The following is a 24,311-nucleotide window of genomic DNA, read 5'->3' on the forward strand; positions in this document are numbered from 1 at the left end:
TTCTGATCTTTAGGCTGTTTTACAAAAAAGGGAGCAGCAGTGTGTGCCATCTTGTTCACTTTAAAAGAATAAATTGAGCTGGAATCACCTGCCAGAGACACTTGCAACCAGAAGTAGGTTGCAGCCTGTGCCTCCCAACCTCAGGTGGGCGTGCAGGTACACACACTGGTGCCAGACATGGTTGCTGCTGCCTGGTTTAGCTGTCTGGCTGCTCCAAATCCCATCTCGATGCCTTTCCTCGCTGTGCAAGGCACAGGAAACCCAGAGTCAAGGCACAGGAAACCCAGAGTTGTGAATTCCACTTGCAAGCAAGGCAAGAAGGTGCCTTGGAGAACTGAAGTGACTTGCCAGGGTCGTGTGAGGGGTGTTTGGTGCAATAGGAAATTGAGCTGTGGTGTCCCAGATCTCAACTTAGTGGCCAAACCACTGAGTCTCCTCCTTCATGTGGAGAAACCTTAATCCTTGACTGTGAGCCCTATTTTCTAAGTAACCTCTCACTGCTTCATGAGGAATAGAGTTTTTCTAGTACCTTTGTCTCCTGCCCATTGGGAAAAAAATGCAACAGAAGTCAGTGCCAATGCATAGTTGGTAAAAATTGACAGTAAGTATAGTTTACTACGTGGCTTAACATATCATTTGGTAATTACATGCGTGAAGATACCATTGTAAAATATCTGGAGGGAGAAAGTGCACTTTTTTTATATATGATATTGCGTGAATGTAAATGTAGTGTAGATGGTATAATTAAAAAAAAAAAAAAAAGGACAAGTAAAGGTGTATGACTCACACCCATACATGCCTGGAAACAGTTGTTACTCTTTCTACAAAGAAAATGATGAAAAACTATGTACTGAAGTGGGACATAGAGTGATTGCATTACTTGAATTATGACTATGGATTTCTTTCCTGTCAGCTGTACCTTAAACTCACTAAAATCAGAAATGAGAAGAAATGATCTCCATGGGATGGAGAAAAGACCTATGCAGCCAGTATTTAGCTGTTATTTATTAAGTAGTGGCTTGCAAAAATGTGGACGAAAAGAAAGGCACTTTTCTATAATATTAAATGCTTCTTTCACAAAACACCTTTGGGACTTAAATGGTATCGTAAGTTTGAAATGGTTGTTCACCAGGGCTTCCATCAGAGCAGAAGAATCAAATCTGAATTGCTGCATTGATGGTAACGTGCTGCATCACAGTGAAAATAAGACCCATCCAAGAATTAGCAGCTTACACACTAGCCTGTTTTTTCAGTCTTTTATTACAGCAGAGGCTTAGTTCATAGGTCTTCAAGTTATTTGAGCAAAACAGTGATTAACCTGCACAATGATGTACAGAAGCAAAATAAAGGTGGTTGTGTTTGTTACTGCATGTAGCATCATTGCTGACCTGACAGAAGAATAGGTGGTACCGTGGGGTATTTATTTCCAGATGACAGATACGTTAGGTTATCTAACTACGCAGTGGAGGATTTGGGATGAGAGCAAGAGCTGATAGTAATGCTGGCAATTTCCCTCTCTTTTTTTTTGCAGGTCACTGTCAGGGGATTTGGTCCATTGCTACAGTTTGCCTACACTGCGAAGCTGTTACTCAGCAGAGAAAACATCCAGGAGGTCATCCACTGCGCTGAGTTCCTGCGCATGCACAACCTGGAGGACTCCTGCTTCAGCTTCCTTCAGACGCAGCTGCTGAACAACGAAGATGGCCTGTTCCTGTGCAAAAAAGATACCACCTGTCAGCGCATGCACGATGAAGAGAACTCAGATGGAGACGAGGAGGAGACAATGGAATCGGAGACGTCAAAAATATCTTGCCCAAGAGAGAGAATGCACCAGGAGTCCTTCAATTTTGAAGCCACTGTTGCTGGAGCAGACAAAGGAGAAGGGATGCTGCCTGACCCTGACATGCTGAGAGATAGCAAGGACAATTTGGACAAAGATGCAGTAACACGGTACCCCAGATACAAGAAATACCAGCTTGCTTGTACCAAGAATGTCTACAACACATCACACATCAGTACCTCAGGTTTTGCAAGCACATTCAGCGAAGAGAGCTCTGGAAATGGCCTCAAATCAGGACTTGCTATGGGGCAGATAAAAAGCGAGCCTCAGAATGAAGAGAACGATGAAGAAAGCATCACACTTTGCCTGTCTGGAGATGAACCTGACATCAGGGATAAAGAAGGGGATGTTGAAATGGACAGGAAACAGCCAAGCCCCACTTGTGTCGACAGGCCGAAAAGTGGGTCCTCTCCTTCTTGCTTGCGGTCTTTCTTCAACAGAACAAAAAGCATAGATTTGGTTGGCTTCCCCAGCACTTCCCAACAGCACTTTGGCAGGAGTCCAGCATGCCCTTTTGAAAAAGGGACAACTCAGGGTGACCACAAAACTGATTACGTCCCTTTCACGGGGAACTATGGACAGTCCCATGCCATGCAGAAGGATGCTTCCAACTTCACAGTGGGATCGCCGCTCAGGGGGCCCGGCTTTGAAACTCTCTGTAAGCAAGAAGGGGAACTGGACAGGAGGAGTGTTATATTCTCTTCAAACGCTTGTGACCAAGTAAACACTTCGGTGCATTCATATTCTGGTGTGAGCAGCTTGGACAAAGACCTCACTGAGACTGTGCCAAAGGGCCTGTGGGCTGGTGGCAGCCAGTCTCTGCCCAGCTCCCAGACCTATTCCCACAGCGGACTGACAGCTGATCACTTGTCGGGAAGGATGCGGCCGAACACCAGCTGTCCAGTGCCAATTAAAGTTTGCCCTCGCTCGCCTCCTTTGGAAACCAGAACCAGGACCTCCAGCTCATGCTCTTCCTACTCGTACGCAGAGGACGGCAGCGGCGGCTCTCCCTGTAGTCTGCGTCTTTGTGAGCTCTCCTCTTCCCCCTGCTCCCAAGGCCCCCGATTCCTGGCGCCCGAGCACCAGGAACCCGGCGTGGTGGGAGATGGATTGTACAACCCGGTCCGAGCCCAGATTAAATGTGAGCCATCCTATGGAACAAACTCCAGCGATGAGTCTGGGTCATTCTCAGAAGCAGACAGTGAATCATGTCCTGTGCAAGACAGAGGGCATGAGGTAGGGATTTAAGATAAGTACATATATGACAGTCGTTGTGACCCAATTAATTGCTCCTTTATTCTCTCAAATGTCTTGGCGTTTTCCCAGCACTTTCTTTGTTTATAGAGGCAAAGAGTAACTTCTGTTTATTCCCTCACCAGCTGAGCCCACGTGGTTAACTTCCCGTAAATATGCCTGTTTGACCTCCGAGATGTTCAGTGCTTATCAGCATCACAGTATTGGGCAATCCCAAACTGCTGAATGATGAGAGTGAGTTTGTGTGCAGAGAAGTTCTGACAGTGTCCTGTTCTCCCTCCCTTAGCCACGTGCGTGACACAAAGCACTGTTCTTCATCCTCAGTGTTTGCCAAGGTGGTTCCAGCTCTGCTTGTCACTGGGGTTGTGTTTTTTAGCAACCTAAAGCTGTGCCTTCACTGACACTGAGGGCTGGGCAGCCTGCCACGACCACACTTGGGTTGCAAGCTCCACCAACTGTTGCATCAGTGGTTCCTAAGAGAAGTTGTCCTTGACATTACAGGGCTGTTAGAATAGCAGGGAGACAGTCCAGGACTGAAGAACATGCTTTGATTTCCCTTAAGGCTCTCCCAAGAGAGGGAGGAGAAAGAATCCTGCTTTAAAACCAGAGATGGGACAGCTGGAAATCCTGTGGTGATGACTAGTTACCTGGGATTGGAAATATGGGCTGTGTAAGGTGACTAGGGTGAGGGAACTCTTCGTTCATGGAGATGTGTTGTGGAGCACAGAAGCTGAAAAAAGACTGGATGTTTTCATCGAGTTGCACTGGAAACTGCATGAACTGGAGAGTGTCTGGGTGCGACCATGTGCCTGGCTTCTCCAGTAATGCTAAAATGCTTCACTGAGAGCTTGTGCTTTAGTGCAGGGAGCAGTGGGAGCCAGTCTGGGGGTTCACACGCAGTGAGCAGCCAGCGCAGAACCAGGTGGCTTAGCTGTGGGCTAGGGGTGAGAAGAGGGAACTTTGCTTTATCCTTTAGTCTTTATTCCCACTGCCTCCCAGGCTCTGGAGGATACCTTTCAGACAGACATGTACCATTCCTTTATTGAGGTATTTTTCTGCTTAGCTCTTCTGTTCTTAGCCGAACAGCCTGGGGAGCCTCTGGTGTCCTTCATCCCTAACATGCTGCACCAGTAGTTCTGGCAGGGCAGTTCTCCGTCCCTATATGCTGAGCTGGGGACATGCAGAAGAGCGAGGAGTCTCCTTGGAAGACTGTCTGGGATATTCTGTGTTGGACCTCACTCAGGAGGCCCTACAGCAGCCGTGCAGAACTGTTCTGCTCGGAAATACCAAGGTTATTTGCAGTCTGGCACTCCCTGAAGTGCTGCGTTTATGAGGGATGAAAAAGAGCAGGGGGTGGGATTGAGGAAGGCGTTGGATTTCCACCCATGTGTGCTGCTTGCTCAGCAGGGGCTAATGCACAGCAGGGTACAGTAAGGAGGGCGGGAGGTTAGCCTTTTGGGGTTTGATGACTAATTAGCTGTCATAATTGGCTAATTGCGTGGAGATGCTGCAGCAGCAGTGACCCCAGAAGAGTCAGATGAGAAGGATATAGGGGACTGTTGGTGGTTCCCAAAAGTAGTGTGCATGTGTGTGCAGGAGAGCGTGGAAAAAAAAGAGGAACAATCACAAAAGGAGCAAATGAGTGGGCTGCAGGAGTCAGACTCAGTGTGCCATGATAGGCACATGTGTCGGACTAGGAGGGTTTTGCTACACTTGTTTTGCCTTTTTTTTTTTCTTGCTTTTGCGAGGCATTTGCTACGAGTTAAAATATGGTGAGGAAAATAATGCTCTCTGAGGTGGTACTGCATTACCCAGAGCAAGCCAAAAGTAAACATATCACACTAATGCTTCCGTTCGGATTTTGTCTGAATTTGTCTGAATTTTTAAAGGTTGTTACCAATATATGAAAGGACATCACAGCCTCATTAAACGCTCTTGTGGTATACAGCAACTTGGGGTGTGTGTCCTGTGATCCTGCAAGATCCACTGCTGTGGGATCCTCAGCAAAGGATATGTTTAGCCATGTAGTAGAAAATATGTAAGTAGAAAATATATCTTGTGGAAGTTCTTGTATGTGTCACTCTACCTGGCTTTAACAGCTTGGTTGCCATTAAAACATGAGGAGACACACAGCGTGCTCTGAAACATGCTGCTTTCTGTCCTTCACCTCCCTTTAAAAGCTGCGTGTGAATCTCCACTCACAAAGTTGTTGGTTTGACCTTGCTGTCCTGACAGCCTCCCAGACTGGTCCCTTGTCCCTTGCTGTATGCACATACAGTGGTTGCTGGGTTTTTCTCCAAAAAGCACCTGATAAGATAGGTGGGAGCGACGTGCAGGCTTACTGCAGCAGGTGGGCTTTCGTTTTGGTGGGACAGCTTGGTGGGAGCAACCCTGATGGACTCTGACCCTGGGTTATCTCACCAAGCTGCTAAGTTCCCCTGGAGTTTGGACCTTGATGGTCTTGATTTGGGTCCCAGAGTGCTGCCAGTGCCAGAATTAATGTCACAAAACATCGTCTGCTGGTATATCGACTGTATGAGAAGTAAGCGAAAGGTCTCTGCTTTTTTAGGGCAATCTGCTTTCCTGCAGACCAGTGCCATGGAGGAGCATGTGCCCAAGGCATTTGGAGCCAAAATTGGCTTTGGAGAGGGTTGCTAGGGCTCGGTGTGACTTCAATGTGGGTGAAGGTGACCCAGCTGTGCACCTGGACCCCTATGGGGCTGCAGACCACAGTCACAAGTATCAGAGGGGGTGGCAGCCCCTGGAACACCACTGGTAAATCCTCTTCTGGATGGCTTTGCCTTTAATTTTTCTTCCCATTAAAGGAGGCACCCAGAGGGTTCTGAGATTTTTCTTCCTGAACACTTTGTGATAGAAGAAGCGAGTGCAACTCGGAGTGTCCCAATCCCAACGTTAGAGAGGTGCAGGACCAGAACTGTTACTTGAGCTGCTGGGACCTTACAGAAATGCTTCAGAGCTTGTGTTGCCCTTTGCACCCAGCTTTATCAGGCCTCCAGTGGCTGTTAAAAAACAAGTATTGGGATGTAACACTAAAAAGAAGACTTGGGCTCTGTGCTTTGCAAACAGGTTCTGACAACCCTGCTTAAAATAGCAACAACAAAACAATAAGTCCTGAAATAATGAATTGTTGAGAAGGAAGTAGTCTGTCAATCTGTTAACCTAGTTAGGGAGAGAAGTTTCAGCACTACCTATTTTTCTTGGTATTCATTTTCCTCAAGTATCTCTGTTTGTTTGTTTTTTCCTGTTGGAAAGCTTGTAAAGAATGGCATACTACTAAACCAGTTAAAAAAAAATAATCCCAGCTCAGTCTAATTTGATGAGTGAGTTTTCTTAGGGAAAGAATAAACAAGGGTAGGACAAGGTAAGAGACTTGAGTTTTCCAAGAAGTATTGCTGCCTGGAGAATTGCATTCAATGTGTCTTTCATTTATATTTCAGAAGAGTTTCCCGCCTGGGTTCGTGACTCACTTTTCAAAGGAAATTTTCAGAAAGGCAGAGCTAATGCAATTGAACCACTGAGGATGCGGTAGGCAAATAATAACCTTTAGTGAGAGCCCAAAACCGTCCATGTTAAGTGACAGGCAGCCGCCCTTTCTCTGTCTGGTGATGGTTAGCAGAGCTCTGTAAGCCAGGGCCACAGGGGAGGAGGAGTAAACTAAAGGTAAACCAAAGCTGCTGTACCAGAAACCTACCCGAGCAGTGCCGAGTTGCCTGTGCTGTGTCTGGTGGATGCTCTCCTGACCAGGACCCCCAGCAGCATCAGCAGAGCCCTGGGATTGTGTTTGGCAACATCTGGTTCAGTGCGGTCTTGTCAAACAGCAGTCTTGCAAGGTAAACTTGACGGCAGTTTTGTTTCTTTCCCTCTTTTCAGCAGGAGTGGTACCCACGCAGGCAGCAGAGAATTACTGCGCTACAACAGTGAGAGTTTTCGATTACTAACCTGAAATTTCAGGAAGGTCCCTTTGAACACTTTCAGCTCCCCGTACTGTTTCATCGCAGCCTAAAATCAATTCTGTTATGACCTGAGCTGAAGCCCTTGCTGGAGCTCTTGAAGTGCTCTTTGCATTGATTTTTTTTTCCTGCAAAAGCAGATTTTTCAGAGAAGTACTGCACTTTTCCTCCCTTCATTTCGCTGCCTGCTCTGCCCTTCTCAGGTGCGCCAGTGGCTTCTGTCAGGGGTCTGTACCTGACCCCTGTTGGGTCTGTACCCCTGATCCCAGACGGGCAGGGGTGTGTTGTCCTGCCCTTCGCAGGGACGAGGCTGAGGACACTGTGAGCAGGACGGGGCAGAGGCCAGCCCAGCACTTTAAGCACCAGCAGTTTGGGATCTGAATAGAAGCCCAAGTCATGGGCTAAAGGCCGAGAGCTCAGCCCAAGCCTCCTGACGCTTGGGTTAAAGCCCTTGGCCATGGGACCGTCCCCTTCTCTGAGGCAGGTGGCAAATGGAGAGGTTACCCAGGCTGAGTGCACAGCAGAGCCTTTCTTCTCAGGAGGCATTTACTGACCCAGACACCCCTCGTGGCCCTCAGGAGGTGAGGCTGGACTCTGCCCCCGGCAAGCATGCGGCCACCAGTCGTGCCGTGCCAAGTAGGGCAGGCTGTCGGCGCTGGGACCCCTAGGACCTGCCGACTGAGGCATTTTCAGGCCTGGTTTGTTAACGCAATGCTAGTTCCTCGCTGCCTGGGCTCGCCGTTTTCCTCTTGCAGTCCTCTGTACCCGTGCCGGTGTGGCTGACACCTGAAAAGATGTGCTTGGAGGGCTTTGCCTATGCCTGTAAGCAGCAGGGTGAGGAAACTGGTGGGCATACATCCTGGCTGTGCTCTCCGTTACACAGAGCGGGGCCCATTGCCTGGTGCTGGTTAGGTAGCCTCCACCCAAATTCAATCAGCTGTGGTCCCTTTTCTCTGGGACCACAAATGGTGCCTCCAGTAGTGTGTAGGCAGCCAAGCCCGAAGACACAGGAGGACACGCCTCAGTTCCTGGCTTAGGCTGAATTTCTTCCTGGGGTTTGTGGAAGAACGACTTGCATGCTAAGGAAGAAACAAGGAAAAACACCCGTATGCGTTGGGCTCTTCTCTGTGGAGCGGATTGCCCCTTTTATGTCAAAAAAAGCATTGCTATGATTCAGCCCCTGTGTCCGATTGCTTGGGTGGGTCCTGAGAGCTTTCCAAGGGCTGGGCAATTTTTAGTGCCAGAGCTCTGACTTTCAATGCAAGAGCATTAAGGCACAGCTTTGTTTCCTACAGCTCTAGAGCAAATGGCCAAGAGTTTGAACCGTTTATAAAGGTCTTGTTGGTTCCACTCAGTTCTGCCCTCAGTTCTGCCATGCCCGATACATAATGATTGTCTTTTCTCATGCTTATTGGATGAATCCTTTTATTTACTGTGATGTTAAGCCAGGCTTGGGAAGTTCAGTATCTCCACTAGCACTTGGCAGCTCACGGAAGACGACATTGAAATTTAGATATAAAGAAATAGTGAAAAAGCTAATGTATCTCATGAGATAAGGAAATTCCTGACACTTGACATTCATATCTTAGTGAGAGTGAGTACAGGGCCTTGGTCCTTTATTCCAAACTGAAAGAGAGGGGGAAGGACAGCAGCAGGGACTAGTACACTGAGGAAAAAATGCCGCAAAATCATAAGCAAGTTATATTTTTCACCAGGGTGGGTTGGCTGTCCTCTACGGAGTGTATCAGCCAGAATCAGGGGCAGCCGAGGCTGCAGCAGGAGTGGAAAGTGCTGGCTTGTTTGTGGCGTGGTGAAAACACAGCCTCTGCTACTGGTGTAAAAAATCAGAGAAAGCGTAACTGCGTCGATAGTGGAGATTTAAGAGCTCCATTCTCCGTGCGGTTAGCTCTGGCTGGAGTAACTGATGAAAGGAGTGGGCATCCTGCTTACTCTTCTCATTCTGAAATAGTCCAAGCCCGAGTACACAGATATTTCCTGGATATAATTCATAGTTATTCAAAAGAACAGTTTACAGGGCAACATACTTGCTGGGCTTTTCTTCCACAGCTCAGAAAAGATGGAGTATCCTTTTCAGGACAGCCCAGGTAAGCCTTCTCTCATCTCACTCAGATACCTGAAGAGAGAGCATCTTTTCTAAGTCCCATCTCAGCTCCCTCTGTGGGCAGGGAGGAGGAGAAGCCAGGCAGGACGCGTTGCTCTCCAAGGGGCTCTCTCTGCCCGTGATGCCAGCAGCAGGGACTGGGACACGAGCAAGTCTCAGCCCATCGTTTTAGACAGCTCTCAGCCCAATCCCACCCGCGGCTCAGCCATCAGCTCTTGTAAACTGACTTGTGGCTCTGCTGCAATAAATACCGGCTGAGAAGCCTGCCCTGCATCGACGTCAAAGCCGATAGCCTCTCACTGCAGCAATACCACCGTGTAGTTATTCATTGTGTCCATGCCAAAGAGTGGCTTTTTTTTTTTTTTTCCAGTTGACAGCTAATTGAGGAGAGGGAGACAGGCAATAAAAATTATGTGGATGGTGAAGGAAATGAGTCTGACTCACTTCCACTCTCCCTTTCACTTTTTTAATCCTGTGCAGTGCTGCATATGACAGGAGTGGGATTATGCTGGCTGTACTGATAGCAGCCTTTGCCCTGCTGTGTAGGTATTTTTATTTTCAGTCTATTTTTTATTTTTTGAACATGTTTCTCTCCATTTTTCCATTTCCCTTCAGCAACTTCTACCCGACAGATTTAAGTCAATTCCATTTCATTCCTGTTCAAAATGCAGGCACGTTTCCTGCTTGCAGATAAATATGTTTTGAAAGGGAGAGGGAAGGAAGAATAACGTTTTAACATCACTTTCAGCTTGGGACTCGAGCAAATGAGCGAAAACTCTGAATGTGAAAGGAGTGTTTTTGCAGCGAGACTGTGGTGCCTTTCAGTGGCTGTTTTTATTTTCAGACCCTGGGTGAAGCTTGAGAGAAAAGCAGCCGACACCGAGCTTGTGTTTACCGTCCAAAGTGTAGGACGGGGAAATCGAAGAGGTTTCGTGCCGTTAGGCAGCAGTCTGTAAACAAGGCATCCACATCACCATGTCTAAGGTCAACTTCTGTGTACAAGCAGGCGTGGGGGCGATGTTGGCAGGGCCACAAGCTGACCTGCAAAGTAACGCGCCGCAAAGCGGTGGCTGAGCCCCAGTTTCACAGGTGGGGACAGAGGGGCAATGTTCAGGGCATGAAACCGTGTGAAAGGATACTGCGGGTGTTTGCGCCGGGTTTCACGTGGCCCGGGCTTGGAGAAACACAGAGCAACAACAAGGGAGCCCTGGAAAGTGCAAGCTGATAAACAAGGCAGGGAGCTGGCTGCCGCCAGAGGTGCTGGCGTGGGTGGGTGGGTGGACGTCCTTCACAAACTGCACAGACTTCTAAGCTGTGCTGCTATTTATCTCCACATGACTTGAGGTGCACCATTTGAGGACGATAACCATGTTTTAAATATCAAAGGAACCTTTTCAACCAGAGTCTTTTGCTTGGCTGGAGAAACTTCAATCTATTTTCTTTGGTGGCGTGTCTAAAGAATAGTCGCCTTGTTTGAAAGAGGTTGGAGTGTTCCAAACCAGGACAGAAATGTAAATATTTACTGCCATCTTTTGGTCAGTGTGGGTATGACTTTAAAAAAGAAAGGGTCAATCTGGTTACTCAAGTTGTCATCTCCTTCAGATTTGTCAGCTTAGTCTTATTTTATCACCAAATAGAGCAGCACACCTTGAAACACTGGGTTTTGCATAGTTGTATTATCAATCTCAAACGATAAGTGAAGCAGGGCTTGTAGGGAGCCAAGATGTCTTTAATTTGAGCGAGCTGATAGGTTTGTGAAGAAAACCTAACCGAAGTCTTTGAGCACATCTGCCTTTCTCCAGGTTCACTAAGAGTTCGAGAGAGGGTTGGAATATCCGAAGTCACAACCTGTAGCTTCTGCCGCTGGTCTGTGGTTCAAACAGAATGGTAGATTGTGGACAGAAGGAAAAATATTTAATGCAAATAACTGAGGTTTTGGACTGTGGGCTTGCTTTTGTTGTTGTTGTTTTGTTTTTTGTTTTGTTTTGTTTTTCCAAGAAATGCGGCTTGGGTACTCTTCACTGTATTGGAATTTTCATATATACCGATTTCTTTAAAATTGCGTATGTTTTAGGAAGGTAAGATATGTTGCATCACAATTCTCTGGCCCTTTCTTCTTCTGTGCTGTACTGCTCATTTGAAATGCTGCTTATACAACCGGTCCTAATTGTGGTATGGTGTTTGTCATCCATTTGAGGTGTCCAGTTGCATTTTTAACCTCACACCTAATCAAAGTTTCAGTCCTGCAGACCATGCAGAGACAGGTTTCCTGCTGCAGTAATAGCCTGTTCCCTGAAACTGGTTTGAAATTAATAATGGTGAGGCACTCCACTGTTTCCAAAAGGCCGTGTCTCATAGTGAAAGGAGCCTTTTTTTAACGCAAGGAGTTTGGTTATTAGGGCTTTTTTGAAGGGTTGAATTTTTACGCGGGATTCATCAATACTGCTGATCTCAGTAACATCGTAGCCTGATCCTTACCAGCTGGACCTCTCCAGTGCGCCACAAGGGAGTGTTAAATACTTGCTCGTTATAACACTTTGTGTGTTGTTTATTTAAGGGGTGGGAGCATTGCTAATAGTCCTTCTGCTTCAGTGTTCAGCTTGCACTCAGCAAGCAAAATATGACTCTTTGTCTGCTTTTGTCTCACATTTGTTCATTTTAGGTGAAACTTCCTTTTCCTGTTGATCAAATCACAGATCTTCCAAGGAATGATTTCCAGATGATGATAAAGATGCACAAGTTAACCTCAGAACAGCTCGAGTTCATCCACGATGTTCGCCGGCGCAGCAAGAACCGAATTGCAGCTCAGCGCTGCCGCAAGAGAAAACTGGACTGTATTCAGAACCTCGAATGTGAAATCCGCAAGTTGGTGAGTGGCACGCGCTCACCGCAGCACCTCGCACCCTCACACTGCAACGTGCAGGGTACCGACAGCTATTCCCGCCCAGGGTTTAGTTGTTTCAGTCAGTGTGTAAGGTTGTGTGCAAGTAAGCGAAGCCACTAGTGCAACAATTTAATATAGAAAAGTGAATTAGGATGTATGTATATATAGCATGCATGGAAAACACAAAACACTGGTGAAATTAGACCTAAATACATGCATTTTTTTTAATATCTCAAAAGTAGGTTGTTGAGTGAGTTGGAAGGGGAGAGAAGTCTGTGTCACAGCCCCCTTCTTGCAGTTTCACTTACCCTCAGTACTTAGAGTGCATCCACAAAGGCATTTCCTCGTCCGAGCCCCACATCCACGCTTCACTGCCTCAGCAAGTGTATTGGACATGGATTCGTAGTGTGCTCAAAAGGGTTAGGGTGTGGAGGGACCTCCAGAGCTTGTGTGGTCCAGACTCTGCTCTGGCTGGGCCAACTTCACCTCTACACTGAGATTTTCTTTCTCTTTGGTGTTCTGGAGAGCAGCTCAGTGTTTTCAGGATCTTTCAGCTTGCTATGCCTTTTCTTCTGTGCTTTCGTTCACTGATCAAATGGCAGAAATGGCAAGGAGAGCGAAAAACCCAAGACAAGTGGACATCCCTGGGTTTAGGGCAGCAGGATGGCAAGGGCATGTTCCTCCTTGCTGTCTTCCTCCCTCCCTCTAACCCTCCTGGTGTGCCATGGACTGAACCCGCCTTGCGAGAGCCATATAACACAAGAGACCTGTTCCCACTCCACACAGCCCCCACATCCCACGCACTGGGTTTAGGTGACAGCTGTTGGTTTGCCCTGACCCTCCTCGGTGGGTGTCTCTGGCAGTAGGCCACCCTGGGGATGGGTCTCCTGCGTGCCAGGGTGTCATCGTACGACACGAACACTTTTTAATCCAAGAAGGCGAGGTGACTGGAACAACACTAAATGGCTGCTCAGGAAATTCCTCTCTCTTTCAGTCATGGCGTGGGTGCCTCGGGTGTGGTTTGAGTGGCTAAACGCAGATGCCTACACTATAGACACCCACTTTGGAGTTAGTTGTCCTCTTTTCCTTTATCATCGGTGAAGGGAAATGGATACCTGTCAAGTCTGGTTTGTCTCATCCTGCACCAGAGGAGTTGAGGTACAGCCCAGAAGTGACTTTTTCTATCCATGACTAAACAAGATCACCTGGAGAGCTATGTCAGATACAGACATTTCAGCCATAGAAAAATTAACTAAAAAAACTCCTGTCCATTTTGACGTGGGCTGCTTTTCTTCCCCTGCCCTTCTGCCCATTGAGAAAGCAAGCAGGTACAGGACAAAAATAAAAAGCTTAAGACGAGAGTCAGGGAGGAAGATGTGTCTACAGGGTATCACTCGGGGGGAGGAATACAACGTTAACTTCAAAATGAGTTGGCACCTCCTGATCTGCTTAAAAGTCCTAAAAGCTCTCTGAGATGTCAAAAGCAGGGTAAGAGTCCCAGCTGAGCCATTATGAGAAGCAGCGTGTGTAGCATGAAGGACCGGACAGTTTGATTTAATTTTGCAGCAGAGATTTAGAAGTCCAACATTAAACTTTGAATATCCAAGGCTTTGAGTGATAAATTAATTCATTCACATAAATAAAACAAAAGGAGCTGAAGCTGATTTCCCTTCAGAGTTCTCTGTGTACCCCGTTTCCATTAAAATTAAAGGTTATTTAGTGTTTTTGGTTTAAATGCCTATGTGCACATTTGAAATATGCTCAGCTGTAGGTTGAACTCAGTGGGTCTGGGAAATCGGGTGCTTCTTGTTCTGGTTGTAACAGGTTGCATGTTGAAGGTGGCCTTTAGCGTACTCTGTTCTCTGCACAAGCTGTAGCAAGTGTAGTGTGAAAGAGGCAGGGATCTGCTGGAGGAAGCTGAGTTATCGCCACCCTACAAATGGCACAAAGCCGCAGTGCTTCGGGTTAGTCACTTACTGCCTGAGCGTGCCTGCTTCCCATCTGTAAGATGGAGGTGACGCTGACCCTACAAGCTGGTTGGGAGGCTTAAATCATCAAGGCTTGTGAAGCCTTCAAATGCCACACTGCTGAAGCCCTGGCGGGGGAAAAAAATAAAAATGTTTTTAAGAGTAGAGCTTGACTGGTACAAAACAAACAAAACATCAAAGATAAACAAAATACTGAGCAACCGCTTCCTTCACCAAATGTAATCCACGGTGCACGCAGATGAGTCAGAGGTTCTGCAGGGTGAGAAGGAGGTGCGTAATCTGGGTTGTCAGGAGAGGCAGGCTCCGTCTCAGCTGCACACACACGTCCCTCTGCACCGGGCTGCTGGTGGAGAGGGGTACCTGTCTCTAGCAGTGAGCACCTGGGGCGGTGCCGTAAGGGCTGGACTAGCACCAAGGGCGGCTTGGGTTTGATACCTGTAGCCTCCACTTGAAAATTAATTGGGGTTCATTGGGATTTATGCAATCTTGTGAAATAACCTTCATTATTTAGCATAAGGAACCATGTATAGGCAAAATACATTTTTCAAGTCCCCTCCCCAGCACACACACCTCTGAGAAATGAATGAAAGGCTTACGAGTGACCTCATGGGCCTGATCCCTGGTGAATTTCAGGAACCAAAACCCCTTTGAGGTTCAGGGGTCTTTGAAAGAAATTTTAAAATTTTTATTTAGCAAACTGTACTTAGTCCAGGTAGCAAATGGGCTCGGGTGCACCATTTTGAAAAAGATCATTCACAACAAAGACAATCATGAGGTGTGCAGAAGTATAAAGTGACAAAAATAAACAAACTCATGCAACCTTAATAGTGCCTCTCCAGCGCTCCTGCCCTCTCCCCATACACATGCAGTCCGAGCAAATTGTCTGCTTTGAGACCGTACTTCTACTCTTAGGAAAACCAGCAGTGAAACTCCAATTGACTTGACACAATACGTGGTCACTGGAAATTCTTTTGTCATCTTCTGTCCGCTTTGTGACCGGTAATTTCCATTCTCCTTCATTATGTAGTGGTACTAGGCTTTAAGGGGTTTTCACTTGGCTGCTGTTCTTTTGTTTTGTTTTGTTTTTTGTTTTTAAATGAAAGACCCTTTCTTCCCACTGCACTTATTTCCTGTAAGTCACCCATCTCCTTGACACAGATGGTTTCGCAGCAGACAGTGAGTGACATGGTTGCATCTTCTGAGTTTGATAGGTAGGGGGTTTTTGCCTGCGTTCCTTCACTCATCCATTTACCAACTCACTTTTTTTTTCCCTGCAAACTCACAGCATATTCTCTTCCATAATTCATTATCTCAAGATGTACTTGAGCATCTGTTTATTTTTTTATTATTTTTATGTTTTCTTGATAGGTTTATCAATATTTCAGCAGTTGGTTCTTTTCATGTACACTGCTCTCATTCTCACAGCTGCACGCTTCCAGTGTGGGCTTTGGACCCAGTGTAATACTATCAGCTGTAGCAAGCACCCGTAGCTGGATTATCGGAGCAAGGGGGTTTCACTCCTCAGATGCCGAGGCAGCTTGGGTTGAGCAGTGTTACTAGGTGAGGTACACGGTGCGCTGCTGTCAGGGCCACCTGAGCTCTGGAAGTAGCTCTTGTACTCTACCAAATCTAATCTACTCCCTCGAGCTGTGTGCCTGCCTTCCTGGGTGGTGGGGCTGCTCTGCAGCTGGACCATCCTCCTTGTTCTGCAAGGGGTCAACACCGGTTTTTAGTGGTGTAACCCCAGGCTGGGTCTGGCTCTGTGCCTGACTCCTCCTCATTTGCCTCCCAAGCATGTGCATGAGAAAGAATCATAGAATCATTAGGGTTGGAAAAGACCTCCAAGATCATCTGGTCCAACCATCACCCTACTACCAATGTCACCCACTAAACCATGTCCCTAAGCACCAAGTCCAACCTTTCCTTAAGCCTACTTCTAGGGTTTTCACACAGGTCTTCATAAAAATATCTTGGTTAGGTCCAACCCAAGCCGGTAAGCACCAGGACATACAAAAACGAACCGTGGTACAGGCCACAGAGCCCACCCTGGCCCCAATCACCTCCTCTGAATACCATGCCTTGCAGTGGGAACGGGTGTTCAGCTGGGACGTGGGCCAAAGGAGCCTGACTGACTGCCCCAGCATCTGGGGGTGGTCTGCAACACAACTTCATCAACTAGACCCTGATTTCTTCTTGGTTGGATGGATAATGGCTTTTCTCCATCAAAGCGTTTCTGTCAGAGTTTTTTATATCATACATCCAGCAGCTTTAGTCTATTAAGGTAACTAATTATTAAGGGAATAATTTATAACTCCACCCTCTTCCAACTCAAGTGTTTTTCTGAAGCTGTTTCCCAAATTGCAGTCCACACAGGCCTCACGGTGGTCAATATCTGATGGCTTTGTGGCTTTTCCTCAACCCCGTAAAATTAACCGTGACGTGTTAGAGTTCTCCTTGGGTGCTGCTGGATGCGTGCCTGGACTGCGCTGCCAGTGGATGGCCTGTCGCCCAACTAAGGTGCCTTCTTTCTTTTCCAGGTGTGTGAGAAAGAGAAATTGCTCTCAGAAAGGAACCAGCTGAAAGCAAGCATGGGAGAATTGCTAGACAACTTCTCGTGTCTTTCCCAAGAAGTGTGTAGAGACATGCAGAGCCCAGAACAGATCCAAGCCCTCCACCGATACTGCCCCGTTCTCAGGCCCATGGATCTGCAGACAGCCACCACCATCAGCCCCTCCCCAGCCGGCGTGGAGCAGAGCCTGGTGCCGTCCCAGTGCGTCGGGGAGAGCATGCAGTGCTGCTCGGAGCAAGGCTCGGTGCAACTGGGAGCGCCCTGGCTGCCCAACAACGTCTCGGAGAATTGCTCGGCCGGCGGCGGGGGTTTGGATGGAGCTGAGCCAGGTACTTACCCCGAGAGAGAGCTTCCGCGAGAGCAGAGTAGCCAAACGGTCACGGTAGACTTCTGTCAGGAAATGACTGATAAATGTACAACAGATGAACAGCCTAGGAAAGATTACACCTAGTGACTTGTAACCTTAACGTTACACCTGGTCAGGTGTTCTTCAGTCAGCCAGTGGCAGTGTTCATTCGTTGTCTAGAAGAACGTATTTGGTGCACACTACAGTGGTCTTAGCAGCAATACTGTTTTTAAGTATTCCCTCCTCTCTACAAGCAGGAGTTATCTTCACAATGGTGCTATCCCTTGCTCAGGCAGGGAACTAAACAGTGGCAACACTGTCTGTTTTTGTATGTTGATTTCAATCTTAACAGGGATGGACATAACACCTCTGAGGACCCAACCGCAGCTTTTTTCTCAGTGGCCCATGTCACAAAACCCTAACTCAGGAATTTCCTCTGAATGTTCAATTTTTCATTGAAGACAGCTTCTTTACACATCAAAGTTTTATAGCTAAACTGTACATATTATATATAATATATATAAAATATATATATCCATATGCAAAAGTCCCTGCATGCCTCAATTTTTCTCATCCTACAAACTGGAAGCTTTCATTTACATTGTATAAACAAGTTCCAACATTCCTTTTTGTCTTCGATGCTAGAACTAGTTTGGTAACTTGTTACACGATTATTTTTTTTCTCGGTTCTCAGTTCAGCAATATCATTCAATTTGTACTTATTTATAAAATTTTAATGTTGGAAGCTTATTTGAGATTTTATTATAGACAATTTTTTTTGGCACAGCCATTTCGTGCCACTTGAGCAATGTGGATTTATTTTATTTTCTTGCAGATACTGTACAGTAATGGTCAACTTTGCCACTTGCACTGAGTTTCTGGTCAAACCTCTTTTCATAAATGAAGTCGTGACTTCAGTATAACTTGAGTATATGGTTTTCTTTGCTTTATGGCTTAAAGAAAATAGAAAAGTTTTAGCTAATAGACAAACACTCAGGAGCTCATTATGTAGTAAAAAACGGTCTTGCCAAATACTGAATTCACTATACAATTTGTAAAGAGAATCTGCTTGAATTATTTTTATATTCAGACTTCTTTCTGTTTCACAAACCAAGCTTAAGTGCTGTTAATGATGCTTTTGGATTCTTATAGGGTAAAGTATATTTCACTCTTTAGAGAAAAACGTATTTGACAACTGGATCTGTTCATCATACGTTCCACGAAGTAAAGTAAACGGAGATCACATCAATACACTTCGGGGGGCTTCTTTTCCAGCCCCGGTCTGCATCCTTTACTCATGGAAGCAACTGCTGCTCCGAGTAGTCCCTGTAGCCTCACCTCAGCTTTCCTCAGACATTACCCGTTTCCTTCACCAGACCCGAGCTGCAGAGGTGGGTCTGGCGAAGGCAGAGATCCTGCCTGGGTAGGAAGAGTTGCAGGATCAGACCCCTAACCGTTGACTTTGGTTTCCCTACAGAAGTCAAGTTAGCACTGTATCCTCTAAGAGCAAATCACACGTCTGTCGACACCCACTCGGGTCGCTTACCCTTCCAGTTCTTGTGTTCCAGGATCCTCTCGTCCTGCAGCATTGCCCTCAGCACAAACCGCAGCTAAAAGAGCCCGGTCTCAAAGGAGACTACTCAGTGAATTGGCTTAGTTGTAACTGTATTGGATTTGTATCTGAAGCGATGTTGACTCATGTTATGACTGTGTGAGACAGCAGCTTTCCGAGCATAACAGCTGTATGTACAGTGTAGACAGAAGAGCGTCCTCCTAATGCTTTTTTTAATAATTATTATTACTCTAAGTGTACTGAGTTTTTCTTTTGTGGTTCTTTGCCCTACGTGTGCCAGGTTGCGTGGCTTTATCCTGGGCGACGACTGTCATGTGCTTTACTGGCTGATATTGTTTGTTCTTGCTGAAAAAATTGACCAGCTGTTCACACCTGTTCAAAAAAAAAGACAAAAAGAGTGTGGGGGGATAGCGGCTTCTCAGAAGCACTGGGCGATAATGTGGTCTTCTGCACTAACGTTTACACTCGAGGTGTGCGCTGGTGCTTTTTTTGAGGCACGCAGTAGATCAGCATCTTTACCTTGGAGGAGGAATCAGCTCCCTCTCTCCCCTTCTTCCATCTTCAGACTGTGCTCATGGACCGTCGCGCGCTTGCCACAAAGTCTTGCTTTTACCCTCTGCACCCACACTATTGTAGCCGAGCTACCGAGGAGGAAATGCATATAGCATGTGCCATGTTTGTTGAAAATACTTTTTTTCCCCGCATGTACAAAGAAAACCTAGTATATAATGTAGGAGAATATTTATGTTTAAGTATTAATCATTACTGTACAAAATCCTTACCTTTAGATGTTCAAAAGTATACGAATGCCATAAACTCCTAGTTCACACGGTTGAAAAAGGGGGAGGAGTCGTCCTTTCTTTTTACAAGAGCTGAAGCTAAAACTATTTGAACCCCCTCCCGGCCACCTTTTGCAGGTAACTGAGTGAGAAGCTCTTGCGGGGGGATTGGATTTTCCTTTGGATTCATTGACGTTGCAAAGCAGTTCTGTGCTTCGCAGAGAAGTTTTGTTTCTATGAGACCATGGTGAAAGCTAGAATTTAAAACTAAATGTGAATCACATTATAGACTCATAGCTACTTGGGGGGGCTGGGGCGGAGGGAGGGAAGGGTCAACTGACACAGTATTTTAAAGATGTTTTTCTGTTGCCTTTTTTTTTTTAATTTTTAAGTGACCTCCTATATATATCAATAGGTAGAATGTTTTATGAGCGTAAAACCAAGTTTTAACTTGCTTCCTGACATGAAGATTTACTCTACTAACAACTCATGTGCAACTGGTACTCTTGACCTCATTCCAACGGTTTAAAAAACCCACCCACACAACCCATTGCGCTGCAGCTCTTAGGTTTGACCTGGCTTCATACTGGTGCTGGGTCTCTTGATTTCCTCTACCTTGGGAACTGGTATTTAAAACCACTGCTCAAATAAGTGTCTCTTCCTCAAACTTTTCTCTCCTCTCGCTCTCTTTCCCTCCCCTGTGAGCTTTTCTGGATGTTTGATTTCATTCTTCCCCATTAGAAGTGGCTGATTTTGTGTCATTGCTTCCTATATTTACACGTATCATGGTTTTTCAGTGGGGTTTTTTTTTTGGTGGTGGTGGTGGTTGTTTTTTGTTTCTATTTCGTTTTGAGTTTTTTTTTTTTTTTTGCTATTCTGAACCACGTGGCTCTCAAAACTGTTACCGGGCTAACTTTAAAGGAAGGCATTGGGAGAATTAGTTTCAGACCTGGACGTCAGTTAGCATACCCAGCTGCTCTCGTCATGAGGTCAAAACAGCTGACCACAAGGACACTGTTAGAAAGAAAAGAACAAAAATATAAAATAAAATAAAAGGTGACTGCAGTATTTATTAGTGTGAAGAGTTTGGCCAATGGTCACCATGATCTTAAGTGAGAATCTCTTTGCATTTGTCAAAGAGTTCACGTGCAGCATCTGTCCTGCCAGGCAGTGCTTGGGAAAGGTGTGACGAGCCCCCGTCTCCCTGCTGGGTGCTGCAGCGCTTGTGGGCATGCGAGTCCTCAAAGCTTTGTCCAGGCTGTTCCTAGTCCTCCTCTTCCTTTGCCATTGCTATCCTTGTATCGCCAGGAAACCTCATTTCATTTAGGCTCGTTATGCTTTGTCAGGTGAGTACTACACTATATAATGTGTTTGTTTCTCTGCGTTCTCTGGGGGTGCCTTGAACACAATTAAAGCTCATTGCAAGCTGATTCTGGAACAAAAAGGTAGTGCAAAAAAAAAAATTAAAAAGAAAAAAATAGAAACAGAGAGAGAGAAAACAAAACAGAAAACATGCAAAATGCAAAAGCAAAATGTTGGCTGTGTTATCAGGAGATCCCAGTATTTATATCACAAACTTCCTAACATATGATGACTCAGGCGTCAGAGTTTGATGCTGCAGTATAAAACTATTATTTTATATATTGTACAAGTAATTTATTAAATGTCTTTCTAAGGGTATATGCTGCTTTTAAGATGCACTATATTTTTGGATCTAATCCTTGTATTATTTTTTCCCAAGGAAGTAAAATGTGCTGCAAAGGCAAGCCACGGTGATTAGTATGCTAACTGCTACTTCTCTTTAAAAAGGAGAGTGGGAACTAGATAAATAACTTTGCTAAATGGATTAACTGCTGCCAGAGAAATGATTAATGCTGATAGTGTGGTTGTTAATCTGGAGTTCAACACTTCATCAAGTCTGTATTCTAAAGAGCGCTTAAATAGAAGTTAAAATGCCTAGATAGATAGTTAGATCTTTTAATATGTATGTTTATGGTTGCCTAAGGAAAAAACAAATCTGCATGCTGGAATCACTATAATCTTGTAATAAAATAAAATCTGATCCACTAGGAGAAAGCATGATGAAGCACTGTAATGCCAGGCTCACTTGTGTCATGTAATCCACTACTGTGGTTGTTAAAAAGGAGAGGGATGGGTTTCCAGAGTAGACCTGTAGTGAATTTTGCAGTGAGACAAGGTGAACGTTTGCCAGGTTTATGCAAGCTCGCATTTTGTCCTTTACTGTTGCAACGAGGAACACTGCTTTCACCTTTTTCTTGATCCGAAATGCATTTGGAGGTGTCTTCGGGTGAACGTTGTAGCCCAAGTTTGCAGCATTTTAAAAGTCTATATTTTAGGTCTGTGTAGAGAAGGTTTAGCTTCAGTGTGAGCAGCGGAGCTGATGGCCTTGCATAAGGAGGGATCTGCTAAGTATCGGGTGGCTTATTTTTGTTGGAAGTGAGGTGAAACTAAAACCATTACCGTAAAGAACTTATGCTCTCTTTCCTGCTAGAAATTTCCTCAACAGAGTTTTTACTTCATTTCAGTTTTGTCTCTGCCAACACAGTCCAAGTTAATTTTATATACATATCTATAATACGTGTATGTATGTATACATACATATATAATTCTAGTCAGTGTGTGTTTGTGTATTTTCCTGTTTATAATACCTATGTGTATATTTATAATACTCCTTGGAGTATTTCATGACTCAGGCATCAGATCTGATGCTGCAGAATCCAATATATGTGTATATGCATATGTTCAAATACTGTGTGTATATTTAAAAGATCTATTGTTGGTGGTCTGTAGAATAATTATTCTCCTTACTCTCAAAATTTTAATGGCATTACTTGCAAGGACTAAGTGTATAGTATTTTCCTACACTCCACCAGGATAGGTGTTATTTATATCAAAGTCAAATACTGATATGCATTTTAAGGTATTACACATACAATGTTGCCATTTTTGCAAATAAAACCACTTTTTGGCAGGAAGGAATCCTAAAAATACCTTTTTGTAAGGGAATTACCCCAGACAAACGACTGCTGAAAACCCAGTTAGATGACTCCTGTTCTCGTACGAATTTTACTTGCTGTGGGAAGAGCCCTTTACGGAGGCGAAACGACACGCGCGGTGCCGCCCTTGTCCCTTTCGTCTCATTCAGGGCACGTGGAAAGAAACTAGCATCCCAAAACAGAAATGGCAGCTGGCAGCGTTTGATCTCACTGATTGCTTAGAAGCAGAGGTGGTCCCAGGCTACGGACCCGAATGGCCCCTGGGACTGGGGTCGCTGTCAGGGCTCGGCCCCGTAGCCGGAGGCAACGCAACCTCCGGGGCGCGACTGCACAGGACGGTGCTCCCTCGCGTTTGCGGTATACCTGAGAGAAATGTGCATGCTATAGATACTGTTCCCACTACTACTTGTGCTCTGACTGAAGCTATCTGGATCCCGCAGGCTGGCAGGAATTATACTAAACACTTTGGTGATATTTGATGCGTGTTTGTTTACTATTGATTTCAAGCATCGCCTTTGATTTCAAGGGTGGGGATGCCCTAAGAGTTTGTTCCAGAACCAGTTGGTTACAAGTGCACCTCTTATATATGCCTTACAAACTTCAGAGGCCATATTCAAAACAGGGTTTTATCAGTGTATGCAAGGGGGTGCAACCCCTCTTCTCTTCCTCCCCAGGTCAAACAGTATGGACAGTTTTCACACATATCTACCTGTATAACCCTCTGTACCTCTCATAACTGGTCAATGACTGTAACAGGTTACATCAGGTGTTTTTTCTACATACTTTTTACACAAATTCTATGCGATTAATGTAACTTAATTCAATGCATCATTTTATTGTACTAGTTCTTAAGCTTGTCTTTATTTTTTTTCTAGGTGACTGTGGTTTCTTGTGATTTTTATTGTATAAATAAATGAGGTGGCTGTTGATGCTTACTCTCTGTTACTAAGAATTTTTACCTTTTTGGAAGAAAGCATTGCTATGAACTAATGAATTTAAAATGTCATTTACTCATTGTAAATACAGTATTGTGCAAAAAACAAAAATGAAAAAAAAAAAACCACCCGACTCTCTTCATTCATTTGAATTGCTAGTGTTAACTGAATTTTGTCTAGACACCATTTCTGTTGATGAAATAAAGACATATCATTATGTATTGTAAATCGACTTATCTTGACTCCGAACTTGATGTTGCAGTCCTTGGTTAGCGCGGGGCTGTAGCTGGGGCTCGGGAGGGAGGGTCGGTGCTGCCTGGTGAATCTCTGGCCTGATGACGAGACCTCTGCTCACGTGGTCCCATTCCTAATTCATTAGTCGTCTTTGATCCGGGGATCCGGTTATCTTTGATCTGCTGCAGGAACAGCCAAGGGTATTTCATTGCAGAGATGAAATAAGTTGGTTTGGAAGATCAAATACGCTGTATCTGTACCCATTCCCCCAGTGCTTGACTTTAGGCAATTCTGCTAAGTCTTTGTTTTGGTCTTGTAAAGCATCAGTGTACCGAGATGTAGGGAGGCAAGGAGAGAGATTGGGGTTTATTTCCCTTTTACAGAAAACCCAGGAGACATTGAAAGATGTTTCTGTAGAAACAACAACAACCAAAAAAAAAAAAGCTGAAATTTTTTTGTGTGTAACCCAAATGTTCCTTTCTGAAGCAGGAACTTGTGCCATTGACCATTAGCCTCACTCAAACTGCAAAAAAAAAAAAAAAAAAGACAGGAGAGAAGAAACGGTAACCGCCTTGGGTGCCAGTACCAGGCCGGGGACATCTCCTCTCTGCCTCTCGCACGGGGCTGGACACAACCTGAGCGAGCACTTGGCAGGAGGAGGCCTGGGAAGGGGGCGGCGTGGCCAGCGGGATGCCCTGTGGGGCTGGGAGGTGGGCAGGCTGCCTGAGGGAGCCGGGCATCCGGCCACCCGGTGGGGAACACGGGCACACGGTCCTGTGCCCTCAGCCACCACCCTCAG

At 45.6% G+C, this 24,311-nt stretch overlaps 1 protein-coding gene across 17 annotated transcripts in view; it reads left to right on the forward strand.

Annotated features, from left to right (window-relative positions):
* BACH2 (BTB domain and CNC homolog 2) overlaps nt 1-23,510 on the forward strand; it is a 191,670-nt gene extending 168,160 nt beyond the window's left edge. For all 17 annotated transcript variants that reach the window (XM_066994521.1, XM_066994530.1, XM_066994524.1 and 14 more), the window contains 3 exons: nt 1,532-3,076; nt 11,850-12,056; nt 16,597-23,510. In XM_066994521.1, coding sequence (XP_066850622.1) covers nt 1,532-3,076; nt 11,850-12,056; nt 16,597-17,079 — 2,235 coding nt within the window. In that variant the 3' untranslated portion in view covers nt 17,080-23,510. The remainder of the gene's footprint in view (nt 1-1,531; nt 3,077-11,849; nt 12,057-16,596) is intronic.
* The last annotated feature ends 801 nt before the right edge of the window (nt 23,511-24,311 follow it).

Source organism: Anser cygnoides, chromosome 3, assembly GCF_040182565.1.
Source record: "Anser cygnoides isolate HZ-2024a breed goose chromosome 3, Taihu_goose_T2T_genome, whole genome shotgun sequence".
Lineage (NCBI taxonomy): Eukaryota > Metazoa > Chordata > Aves > Anseriformes > Anatidae > Anser > Anser cygnoides.